We start from the raw sequence: 12,604 nt of genomic DNA on the forward strand, positions 1-12,604 counted from the left end.
ATCCTGCCAGAACCCAGAAGCTGCCACTATGCGACCCTGGTAAGCAAGGCCTGGGGTGGGGTGGGGGTGGCAAGTGGCAGGCACACAGGGCAGCACTTTCCCATTGCGCCTCAGGCAGTGAAAGGGGACATGTGGCACCTGCTTACAGGCATCCCTGGCAAGGTGTGTTGTGCTTCTCAATCCAGTTTGCAAATGGTATGGACTGATTTCTTTAGGATGCTGGCTACACAAAATATAGTTGAGGTGAAGGGAGGTTACATTTTGTTTAGTTCTCTAATAGGCACGCGGGTGCCGCTGTGGGTTAAACCACAGAACCTAGGACTTGCCAATCAGAAGGTCGGTGGTTTGAATCCCCGTGACGGGGTGAGCTCCCGTTTCTCAGTCCCTGCTCCTGCCAACCTAGCAGTTCAAAAGCACGTCAAAGTGCATGTAGATAAATAGGTACCACTCTGGCAGGAAGGTAAACGGCATTTCCGTGCGCTGCTCTGGTTCGCCAGAAGCGGCTTAGTCATGCTGGCCACATGACCCGGAAGCTGTATGCCGTTCTCCCTCAGCCGATAAAGCAAGATGAGCGCCGCAACCCCAGAGTCGCTCATGACTGGACCTAAAGGTCAGGGGTCCCTTTACCTTTACCTTTTACTAATCTTCTAGTTCTATGATATTGTGCTAAATGTATAGCAGTTACAATCTACGATAACAATAAACTTATTCTTAAATCAGGAGATTCAAGCAATTATCTCATAAGCTTTCGAGAGATTCACTTCTTCCTTGTGTGCAGGCATGCTTTCTTGCCTTCTCAACTTAGCAGGAATAGAACAATTCTGTTTATTCACTCACAGGCTCATCAAAATGTCCGCCTCATTTTAAATAAGGTAGCATTGTCATCTGCATCATAAGGCATTTTCTTTCTTTCTGTTCAAAGGATATAATCAACTCAATGAGCAACAGTACAGCCACCAGTAAGCCACCCGTAACGTTAAGGCTGGTCGTGCCAGCAAGCCAGTGTGGGTCGCTGATTGGAAAAGGAGGCTCCAAGATTAAGGAAATCAGGGAGGTAAGCAGAGACAGGCTTTGTAGGGTGGCTGGTGGAAAGTCTGGTTATGCAGATTCTCCCATTTAATTCAGCTTTGGGGATTTGTTGTTGTTGTTTTTGCATGGGGGGGAAGGGAAGGTAAAAATACTCCCTGATCTTCAGGATTAGGACAATCTTTTAAAAAGAAAAAAAGGGGGGGGAATAGTGGGGTGGGACTTACCATAACAGATTTGAGGCAGCAAATTTGTTTTCCGCTTTTTCTTTTTTTAAACAACAGCATTTCCATTGGGCCATTTTTAATATCAGAGATCTAACATTGTTCCTTATTTTTTTATCTTGCCTGTGCAAGTAGAAAACAATGAGGGGATAATTAACAAAGCGAATGGGGAATTGAATTTCACTCCTTGATTCACACATGAATCCCCTGCCAGATTTTAGGCGCTTGCACAAGACTAACGAGCTGTGTGTCTATATTTACTTGTTTTCTCTTATTCTCTCCCTACCTTCCTGCTCTTCTCCAGTCTACAGGGGCTCAGGTTCAAGTGGCGGGGGACATGCTGCCCAACTCTACAGAAAGGGCAGTGACCATTTCAGGGACCCCCGATGCTATTATCCAATGTGTCAAACAGATCTGTGTGGTGATGCTGGAGGTACAGTCTGTAACAATGGGGGTAAAGTATACAGAAAAAAACCAACAACTGAAAACTTGGACAATGTACCTTTCTTGTAATTCAGTTACTGTTTGGTATTGTTATGGATTCTTGCTTGCTAAAGCATTCAACTAATTATGGTTTCAAGGCACCTGCAGATTGCATGAGTGATTTCAAAAAGACTTGAAGCAAAATAACCAGCCTCCTATAAAGACATTGGCCATAAAGCAAACAAAGTAGCCAGTCTAGTTTCTTGCAATGCCCCACATGGCTGTTCGTTGGATACAAAGTGGAGCATATCATGAGGAATGTATAAAAGATGGAATGGAACACTCCAATGGTACTTTAATTAAATAATAATAATAATTCTCCAGAAAACCAAAAGTAACAGAGGAGCAAGCAGAGAAATAGTAGATTAATAAGGTCATCACTGCTATTCTTCTAATTCAGGGTGGTCCAACTTTTCATACCAAGTGGGTCGCAAGAGTACTTTGACATGGAACCTGTAGGCTGCACACTCCCATATCGTGGGGGGGGGGGGAAGAGAGTGAGCCCAAAATGTGATGCTCCCCCAGCCCTTATTCTGCCTTCCGGAAGGTGGATAAATGAGGCATCAGGCTTTGGCAAGGAGCCACAAGGCTCTGGCAGGGTCCTAGAGCCCTCCTATAATCTTCCCAAAGCTGGGAAAGCACTAGCTAGGATTTGCAATGGAGCTGGACGGGCCTACAGGAATTCTAGGCATGTATGGAACACAGGTATACCACCTAAAACTCCTCAAAATCACAATGGTCTTCTGTCATATTCTAGTACAGCCTAACACCTTTACCTTACACCCTAACACACAAAAGTTATTTCAAACAGTGGAATAGGGTTGCGAAATGTAGAATAGGCATAGATTACATTGCAGTAGTCCTCAAATTTTAAGGTAGTGAAAGCAGTCTAAGTTCCCATCTGATATTAGACAGAGTGCAGCTGTTCCATGGATGTGAAAGAGCTGTGAAAATGAATCAACCTGAAATACATGCAAAATAAAAGCTTTAGGAAATTTAATTTCTAAGAACAGGTGTAGAAGCCAAACCTGTGAACCAGAATTCCCTGGTTCAAATCTTACCTCAGTTTTGAATTCACCGGATGGGTTTAAAAGTGATGATTTTGTAGGTTTGTTGGAGGGATTCCTAAGACGAGGTATGTGAGATACTTTGAACACTCTAAAGCAATGTATAAATTCTAAATATTATTTATGGTAGAACCATTTTTTCCTGTTAAGTGATTATTTAGCTACTCTGTTGTCTGGAAATTGGGCACGGTAGATTCATACCTGGCATCGTAGATCCACGTGCAGATCATGGTTTGATCTTTATGTGCTTGGTTGCTCTCTAACATTCTTTTTACTAACATTTCAGGAAATCTGGTCTAATGTTCTCTCTCCCTCTCCTTGTCCCTTTTCCTAGTCCCCACCGAAAGGTGCCACCATTCCCTATCGCCCAAAGCCCGCCTCCACCCCTGTCATTTTTGCAGGTGGTCAGGTAAGAGCCGACCCGCTTGCGGCCTCCACTGCCAACCTCAGCCTTTTACTGCAGCACCAGCCGCTGCCCGTTAGTGCTCTCAGGTTTTCTTGTCTTTTCACTTGCATGATGTCATCCCACTCATGTTGCACCAAAGCACTTGGACTCAAAGCTCTTTATTGAACATAGGGTGTAGCTGCTTCGTCCTCCAGATAAGAGGCATGAAAGCCATTTAGCACAGCTAAAGCTAACAGATAGTGGCTTCTGGTTCAAACAATACTCCTCCTTAAGTACAACATTGGAAAAGAGAATGAAGCTTCCTCTCCCGCTTTGTAGCCACTCTTGAGTGGGATGTTTGAATAGGGTGTATGTGTCCATTAACATGGATGGAACAGCAGGAATGATAGCTCATTTGGAGTGGGGTAGTTGGACAGTTACTGAATCTCTAACCCACCCTATAACAAAAGTTACAAGGTAAAATCATGGGCATCACATTTGATTTTGTTCATCAACGCCACATCCCAATGTGAGTGTCTAGTGGCTTGAGACAAGCATGTTAGGTGCATGGGAAGGCATGTTTTTGCTGACATGAACAGGAGAACAAACTCTGGAGGACAAGATCCTCAATAAGGACGCATTTTAATGTGCTTTGCAAGGTGTATTTGCAAGTGCTTTGCAAGTTGTTCATTTGGTCCTGCAATTTTTGAGCATATACTTATTTTAAGAATTCCAGTGCTCACAAAATCACAAAGATTACACAGAAGCGCATTAAAGAGTTCAAAAAGCAGATTTAAAAATAGGAGACATGAGATCAAATATAAAGCATATCTCAACTGTGCTAAATAGTATTGAATAGCCATGTTTGAGCAATAAATGCAAATTTGATAAGCTTCAAAAGACATTCCAAGTGCACAGGGGTCTGTTTGAAATTTTTGTCTCTTGGTTATTGTAATGGTTCTAGGGGTTGCTCGTGTGTAAGCCGGTGCAAACACCTGGCTGGGTTGCCTGAGTGAACCTTTTCTGTCCGGACAGCCACTCACCCGTGGCTGCCTCAGTCGCTGGCAGAATCCGTCAGTGGGCGTTTCTTAAACTTCTTCCAGCAAAGAAGCTCTTTGACGCCTAGTCTCCTCCTACTCTCTCTGCGCGAAAGCCTTCTGCGCAAGGAGGGCGTAGGCAGCGGAGGACCCCTACTCTCCCCGCTGGTCCCCGGCAAGGAGTCATGGGACCGCCTCACCGCTTCCCCCATCTGCCCCCCTTCTCCACTGGTGCTACGCTGATTCTCTTCCCCAGAAGATGGGCTGCCTCTCCCCATCCCGGGACGCTCTCTGGAATCCCTCTGGATTTTGCTCTCTTCCTCCGGCACTGATGGCAGTTCCCTGACAGTTATTTAACTAATTTCAGTACAATTACTCAGTTTTCTCCAGGGCCATTTTACATTAGCATCTAATTGAAATATTTTTTCTCATTGTGACAGAGTCCAAAAATGGTACTCACAATGAAAAAGCAATGGAGTAGATTAAAATAAAGTAATCATGTGTTTGAGTCTCCAAATCTTGACATTAAAATCAGGCTGTAAATTAACGGAACCAAGTAACACATTACACTGGACTTCTTTCTGCAAAAAGCTTTCACAGGGGAGACTGATTTGAGAGATTCAGCTCACAAAAAAATGTACCAGGTTGTTTTTCCTTGCACTTTGAGAGGTGGGATTTAAGTTGGGTGGTGAGCAAAGAATTAAGGCACTTCCCTGTGCCATGAACCCAGCCAAATCACACCATCACCTCTGGGCTACTTTTTAAAGAAGAAAATTATGTGGGAAATTCCAGATACAGAATTCCAACATACCATGCAGTTTGGCTCTATAAAAGAACCAGTTCGTTTTTGTATCATACTTGATATTTTAGCAGACACAATAAAAATCATAAGCGTATGCTTATTTAATGGATAAGAGTCCACCAAAATCACAACCAGTGCTATTGATTGTAAGAAAAGTATGGAACCACATGATGCAAACACATAAATTCACAGCAAGATTAGAAATAATTAAATGTTTTATAAGCATATTCTTGCAAGTTGCCAAGTAGTAAAACTGGAAAATTCATGTTGTTCCTCCCATTTGAGTTAACGAACAGCATTTGCATACTCAACTAAATAAATTTCTGCAGATTTTATCTACCTAGATATTGTGCCTGACCACAAACGTTACCTCTGTTCTGTGCATTCATGCTGATTTGTTGGGAGGATAAAAATGCCATAATGGCCCCTAACACTTGTTTATCACTCTTGATGCCTTTTCTCTAAAATAGCAACCTAATGAAAGAGCTTTGGGTCCAGCTTATGCTTCTCAAAGGGAGAGTAAGACAGAAGGAGCACTGCCAAATCATACTAAGTAATAAAGTGTTTGGGATCCTCATCTGTTGATCTGTTATGAGGGCTAGGGAGGCCCAAGCAATAGCAGCCTGCTTCTTTGTCAGGGCTACCAAGACCGTTAACAATACAATTCAGTACAAAATAGAATAAAAAACAATGCACTAAAGTATAGGGTGGAAGTAAATGGGTGTTCGCATCCACCCAGCAAAGAAAAAGGAGGTGATTTTTAATTGCAGCCCCATCTCCTAATTCTCCTAATACTTCTGCAGGACTCCTAATTTGGGGGGGGGGTGTTGCAGGGTGCTATGAGGGGACTAGAAATTGCTGAGAATTTCTTCCCTCCTCCCCTGTTCCACTGACAGATGCCCATAGACACTCATAGCTCACATCACAATACAACATCTGGCAAAACAAAAGCATGGCAAAAACAAAATCCAGTTCAGCTGTCAGTGAATAGAGTGTTTGGCACCATGAGAACAGTAGCTCCTAACATAGAAAGGTAGGTGCCTTGAGCAACCCTTTCTCTATGTCTTCTGAGGAAATACCTTATTGCTAAATTCTCACATCTCGCAAATTACTTTTTTGGTGTCATCCAAATTGAACAGCAACCCATTTTAGAAGGCATTCTATGTTTCCTTATATACACAAAAATGGCATATACATTTGGGTGTCTATAGGGGATTGATTGTTTTAGTATATCATACTTTGATCTGAACTGCAGAACAACCAACATTGGAGCTACGGTGGTAAAACTGGCCTCTCCTTTCAGTCAAGCTTCAAGGGGGCTTGATTTCCAAGTCAGGCTTAGGCAAACTTTGCCAGTATCACTAACAAATATTTGGGAATGTGTGGATTTAAGGGTGTATTAAAATGAGGGAAAACGTTTAAATTAAAAAGGGGGTAACCAGTTGATTTGGAAATCAATATCCGGCAGCATTTCCAACTCAAATCTCAAGCACTGCTCAGTTCTTTTCAGCCTCCATTTCTAACTTTAATTTGAGGATTTCCTCTTTCTCAAACTTTTACTTCTTAAATCCAGTTCCTTGTTTTCAAAGAATTAGACATCTCTTTTCCTTTGCTGTTATTACTCTCCCTTTGCAAGTGGTTGTCCATTTTTATCCCATTTATATTGGAATTGTCTTTAAATCACTTTAACTTATAAGAAATGCCTTCCTGAACAATAAGCTTCTTTGGCAGAAAGGCATCTTTAGTTGTAGTTATTTATACAGTGTGTTGTTCATTTCCATTATATTCAAGAAACAGAAAAGGGTTTATTTTAGGGCAACTGCAAAACTTTATTTAGAAATTCTTGATATAAAACAAGGCAGACTCTTAAGGTTGTATCCAGTGAAATTATTCCGTTAGCTCAGGCACTTCTGCCTGTGGATCAGGACTTCCTCTCCCTGTGTGACCTCAACCCTCTAAAGCAGATTTGGGGGAAACAAGAGTGAGGGATGCCAAAATTAGCCCTAGTGCTAATAGGATGATTTTGTTGGAGACAGCCCTCAGATTAAGATATACACTTCTGAACCAAGAGTCTGGCTCACTCATAAAAATTACAGCTGTGCATTTGTGTTGTCTATATTTTAGAATCATGTAAAATACATGTGTGTAGAAAATGGGCTAATATTGCATATTTATAAACCAACTACATGGAAGAGGAATTGATCTTCTCCAGGATGTGAGACTGGGATTTTGCATCATCTGTGCGCAGGCTAAGGAACTGTATAGCATCACAGACTCCTTAGCAGCTGACATGTCCAATACTAGGCTATGGTCTTATGGAATTCTAGTGGAGTAGCTGTGACAAATTAATGTAAATTTTAGACTGGGTGCTTTGCTTTGATGTGGCACATTTTGGTGTGTTCTCCTAGCAGCATTCATGTTTGAGCAAGCTTCAGAAGGTGAATATTTGAGATCTAAGATCATGGCTTTTGAGAGGAGCTACTGGGAAATGTTGGAAATGGGGATATTTAGCCTAGCCATAAATTCATGGGGGGTGTTGCTCCTGTCTCTAACAACTAACAAGGGCAAAGTGCTTTTATATGACTTGAAGTGGGCCATTAATACAACAAGGGGGTTGTAGTCCAACTTCAAAAATTCTATTCATGCAGTAAACACAGCGTGTAACAGAAATGCACAAGAAATATTAGAGCTGTTGTTGTAAACTACTTGCAAACGACGTGGCCAAGTTACGTTGTCCACAAGAATGTATGGCAGCCTGCAAGGAATGAAGTAACCCTAATATTGCCAAACTAGGGGATTGTGCAACTGAAAGGCCACGCTACAAAGCTTGGGGGCTTCTCCAGCTTCCAGAAGTTCTGTTAGACAGAACTAGGCACGGACCACCTGCAAAAGACACTCTGAAGGGCACGGACCACCTGCAAAAGACACTCTGAAGGACCTATGGGTATAGAGTGGTTAATAATAATAATAATAATAATAATAATAATAATAATAATAATAGTTGTTTCTACCTAGAATAAATACTTGAACAGGATATCAATTCACAGAAGCAGTTCCTTTGATGATCTGCTGTGTCTTATCATTGGTGTCTTGAGGCAGTAATATTGGATAGACCTCTAAGAATGAAGAGATGAAATATGCACCGAATCTGTGCAATGTAATTGTCACACCAAACAGCAGCTTTTGAGGCAGGATGTCTTAGGCTTAATTCAGCAGCAGATATGGGGGTAGAGTGGATTAGAGACAAAAGAGAGAGAGATAGTGAAGTTGTCACCAGGTGGTTTTTCTTATTATGCAATGGTCACTGGAACATGTTGAGATGCCACAAACAAATGAGAAGATTGAAACCCACCATGTTCTGGCTCAATTCACATTTCCTCAGTTGAGACATTCTGTAGTAGCTCTCAATCTTCTTGCACATCTGTGTTGTTTCAGAGCAAGCATTCAAAACTGACAGAAGTGGAATCACCTGTAGTGGCCTTTGTGTATCAGCATATGTGTGTCAAACTCTGAATTAATTGCTCAGTCTCCTTAACCACAGCTTAATCTTTGTCCATATGTGGCCCGCTCCCTGGTACACATTTGGTCTGAGTAAACCAGTTCCACAGATATTATACGATGCAGAATGCCAGTTCTGCAGTTATAAAGAAGGCTGAATTTGACATTCCATATTGAACGCTAGTGGAAGTTTTAAGTTTAATGACATTATTTGGTAATGAAGGCTCAAGAGCCCTTACAGTGGGCAACTGGCTCTCAGTTTTATTAAATGTTTCATTAGGTACATACATTTTGTCACTCTGTATATGAAGGTGTATTTGATATGAATGTCTAAATCTGGCTAGAAGAACAGATGAGCTTAAGATACTTGGTGTATTACCATAGGGATGAGAGAAAATTATAAAACCAATTAGTTCCCTCCAACTGTGGTGTAAGTAGTCATTAGACACTACTGACAAATTCTTACACTGTGTGTTGTTTCTCTCTTGCAGGCCTATACAATTCAGGGACAATACGCTATTCCACACCCAGATGTGAGTTTTACCTTCATTGTTTGTATAAGAAGTTTGCTTTCTTATGTCATCTGCATGCTACTGCCAAATGCAACAAATATTAATATTAGAAATTAATATTAATACAACTTTTCTCAAAGTAAATGGCCGTGTGTAGTATTGGTATTAGCCTTTAACCTATTAGCACTCAACTATACTTCTGCTGAGGACTTGGCCTGTTGTGAAATTATTGAAATTATTCTGTGCTATCCCTTTGCTACATTGTGCGTGTGTAAGTGTGTGTACAACACACAAACACACACACACAAATATGCATTTTGTGCCTCAAATATTGGCCATTCAAAACCTTTCCCTCTGCTTCTCCTTCCTGCCCGCAAACAGATGCACCCTTCTAAGTTATACATTTGCTTATTTGATAATATAGAGAATATACCCAGAATTGTTAAACACTGTGTGCTTCTCTCAGACTTCACTTCCCGAGTGATTCTACAATCTGTCATTGTAGATATCCTCAGTTATGATGGAAAAGATGTCTGAATACCTGATGATGCTGAAACCCTTCCTCCCAAACCTAGGGGAAAGAAATCATGTTTAAATTTGGTCATTGTTATTCATGTTCTGGCACCCTGTCCATGGAGGAAAGTGAACAGATGTACTTATATACTTAGCAAAAGTTTGATTTGTTTCTTATGCATCATCATCTCTGAAAAGAAATATAAGCCACACCTAGACACAATCTTCTAATGTTATTTGGAAATGTTTCTTTGGTGAGGTTAGAGATTGGCGGAGAGAATAAATCTGTATTGGGATGGAACCATTCCAGCCTACAGGGGGGAGCTCAGTTTTAGTTTTACTTCTTCTTAAACAACTCTTGTGTTTAGAATAACACGAAGAAGCATTCCAGCTTTGCCTTCTTCTGGAAATGAGAAGGCATCTTTTCATATGGAAATATGTGGGCCTTCACCTGTTATCTGAAGTGGTATAACCAGGTCTGAGCCAAAACATCTAAATAGACAATATAATATTCTGAGATATTTTTTTTTAAAAAAAATTCCTTTTGGGGGGCTTACTGCCAATGATGGAGAATTTCAGGCAGAAGGGAGACTAAACAGTGGACAACTTCTCCCACTTCTCCACCCACATATAAGGTGGGGAAATTTGCTTGCAACAGTCAATCCAACCCAATATTATTATTATTATTATTATTATTATTATTATTATTATTATTGAAAGTAGCCATGGCCACCCCTTCCAGTCTCACACCCTTAGTTCATTGCACACTTCATCTATCAATAGGAACAAACTATAGAGTTCCATTCAGTATTAAATGAACCCGAAGTGGGTTTTCGTGGAAGGGAGGGCAAAATCTGAGAATTTTCGTTTAGTCACCAGCCCAAACTGTTGAATGGTGGAAAATGGCGAAATGTCTATCACAGCCTTACAGCCCAGAAACAACATGGAGAGGTACTTTTTGCTCAGTCTTGGGGACAACCCAGACTCAGGCCTAGAGAGAACGTGGCCTCAAGTTTTGCATTGGTCTGAGGATATGGGTTTGCAGTGGCAGAAGCAGGAGGAGGAGGAGGAAGTTATTTTGGACAGTTTTCTTTTTGCATTCAGCTGGGTTGTATGGCTCACAGTGGCACAGTGCCGTGTCTTCTGTCAGGTAAGCCAAGTGACAGGAAAAATTTGGAAAGGAACTGAAGATAATAATAAGGAACCTGCCACTGTGCCCAGTGTATAGCAGGGGCATGAATATTGTGAACAGGAATCTTCACCTCACCAAATACATCTTTAATCAGAAATGGTACAGAAAACACCAAAAATTAGAAACACTTTTCAGATGATGAAAAGTTAACTCTTTAGGTTAGAAAGTAGGAGGCTCGTACCCTACAGATCCTATGTGGCTACAGTTGGGTCTATTGACTTGTTGTGAAGAGGACCTTGTTGAGAGGACCTGGAGTGTCCGTTAGATAAGGCAGTGAGGATAATCGTGGTGGGAATAGCCATGAAACAAGGCTGGCACTGCTGTTTGCTTTCATCCCAAGCCCACCCTCTCATCCTCAGACAGGAAATGTACAAGTCCTCTTCCTGCTACAACATGAAATATTCCTGTTAAGTACTAACCAAAGGGGAACTTCATAATAATAGATTTACACAGCAACCAGAAAGCCAGGATTACACTGCTTGCTTCATTAATTCAAGTGGTTGAAATGGCAGGGCGTTATGTGAAGGGGAAAATTCTGCTATATTAAAAAAAAAAGACTTCCTTAGTGGTCCTGTAACAGATTTGCATCAGAAGGCAGCTCATAGCCTCTAAAAGTCAGAAATGGCAAGAGCATAGGGACAATGGCAAGGGATGTTACAGGCATTAGCCAAAAGGTACTTGTGACATTTGTACAATTTTTTTAAAAAAATGATCAGAGCTTTGGAAAGTATCACATTTTCCTAGAAACAAAATATTGCATTTTGAAAGCTGGAAAAGTCAGATATCTCTACAAGACAAACATTACTCCCAGGGAAAACAACTCTATCTTACGCAACTGACAAATGACAACTTGTGCACTCGATGCACAAAGCAAAATTAGTAATTTAGGTTGCCATAGGCTTGCAGTGCAGAAAAAATTAGACTCACTTAATTCCCATTTCAGGAGGGCTTAATATAGAAGTTGTCTTTCTGCAGATTGCTTCTCTGGCAGTCCTTTTTCTGAATACTGTACTTGTGCATATATTTATATGATTGTATTTGACTAGAAAAGGACAAGGTTCTAATGCTGCACCAGGACACTTTCAACAAACTATTGAGAAAAATCCCAATGCTTTTTCCTGCTATGTAATTCTTTGTTCTGCTGAACTTGTAGGCCAGGCCAGCCATAAATAAAGATTCTCCCTGCACATTGCTATGACCCTAAGTGAACTCGAGGATCACACCCAGAGCCTTGCCATTTTCATTTATTCTTGCTGGAATGTTTAGATTCTTGAGCAGTTTCTATTAATCTGTCTATGGTGTAGTTAAATAAATACCAATGCATTGGGGGGGGGGGCGGCTTATAAATTTATGTTAGAAAACACATTTGCCAAAAGGTTCTATGAATTATTGCCTTTTTCTGTTTTGTGAGCATTGCATACATTGATTTCCTAATCTTCCATTGACAGTGTTCAACTTAACCATTTTTTTCCCAGTTAAGCCCCAAGGTTCTAAAATAGCCTAGTGTGTTATATCAATTGTTTGATTTATCACAGAATCATCAATATCATGAGATGGCACACTGAGATTTTATACACCAACCCTTCTTTCAAAATTGTTTTGCATTCAAATTAAAGGAGTTTAGCTGATTAGTTATCTGGTGCTTTAAAAAATCTGTCTTATAACTGTCCTTCTTGCAGAAGGAGCCTCCCCACCCCCACCCTGCAATTTTGGCGGGGGGTCCATCTCCCCCCTCAGACCTTATTATATAGCTGCTCCATGACTCTCAACTCTTGGTAGAACATTTTCAAGGGAAGTCCAGTTTTCACCATATTTAATTCTGGATTGAGCCCATTATGTTAAAAAGTATTTTGGATTTACTAATG

General features: G+C 41.0%; 1 protein-coding gene across 31 annotated transcripts in view; it reads left to right on the forward strand.

The window, feature by feature from the left end:
- Positions 1-12,604, forward strand: part of PCBP3 (poly(rC) binding protein 3) — a gene marked incomplete at both ends in the record, with an annotated part of 81,923 nt that overhangs the window by 50,481 nt on the left and 18,838 nt on the right. For 17 of the 31 annotated variants that reach the window (XM_081885467.1, XM_081885453.1, XM_081885450.1 and 14 more), the window contains 4 exons: positions 923-1,054; positions 1,555-1,704; positions 3,135-3,278; positions 9,014-9,055. In XM_081885467.1, the coding sequence (XP_081741593.1) occupies positions 923-1,054; positions 1,555-1,704; positions 3,135-3,278; positions 9,014-9,055 (468 nt within the window). The remainder of the gene's footprint in view (positions 1-922; positions 1,055-1,554; positions 1,705-3,134; positions 3,279-9,013; positions 9,056-12,604) is intronic. The other 14 variants (XM_081885440.1, XM_081885451.1, XM_081885462.1 and 11 more) reach the window with 4 other exon arrangements.

Source organism: Podarcis melisellensis (genome assembly GCF_964234715.1).
Source record: "Podarcis melisellensis genome assembly, chromosome: 1".
Lineage (NCBI taxonomy): Eukaryota > Metazoa > Chordata > Lepidosauria > Squamata > Lacertidae > Podarcis > Podarcis melisellensis.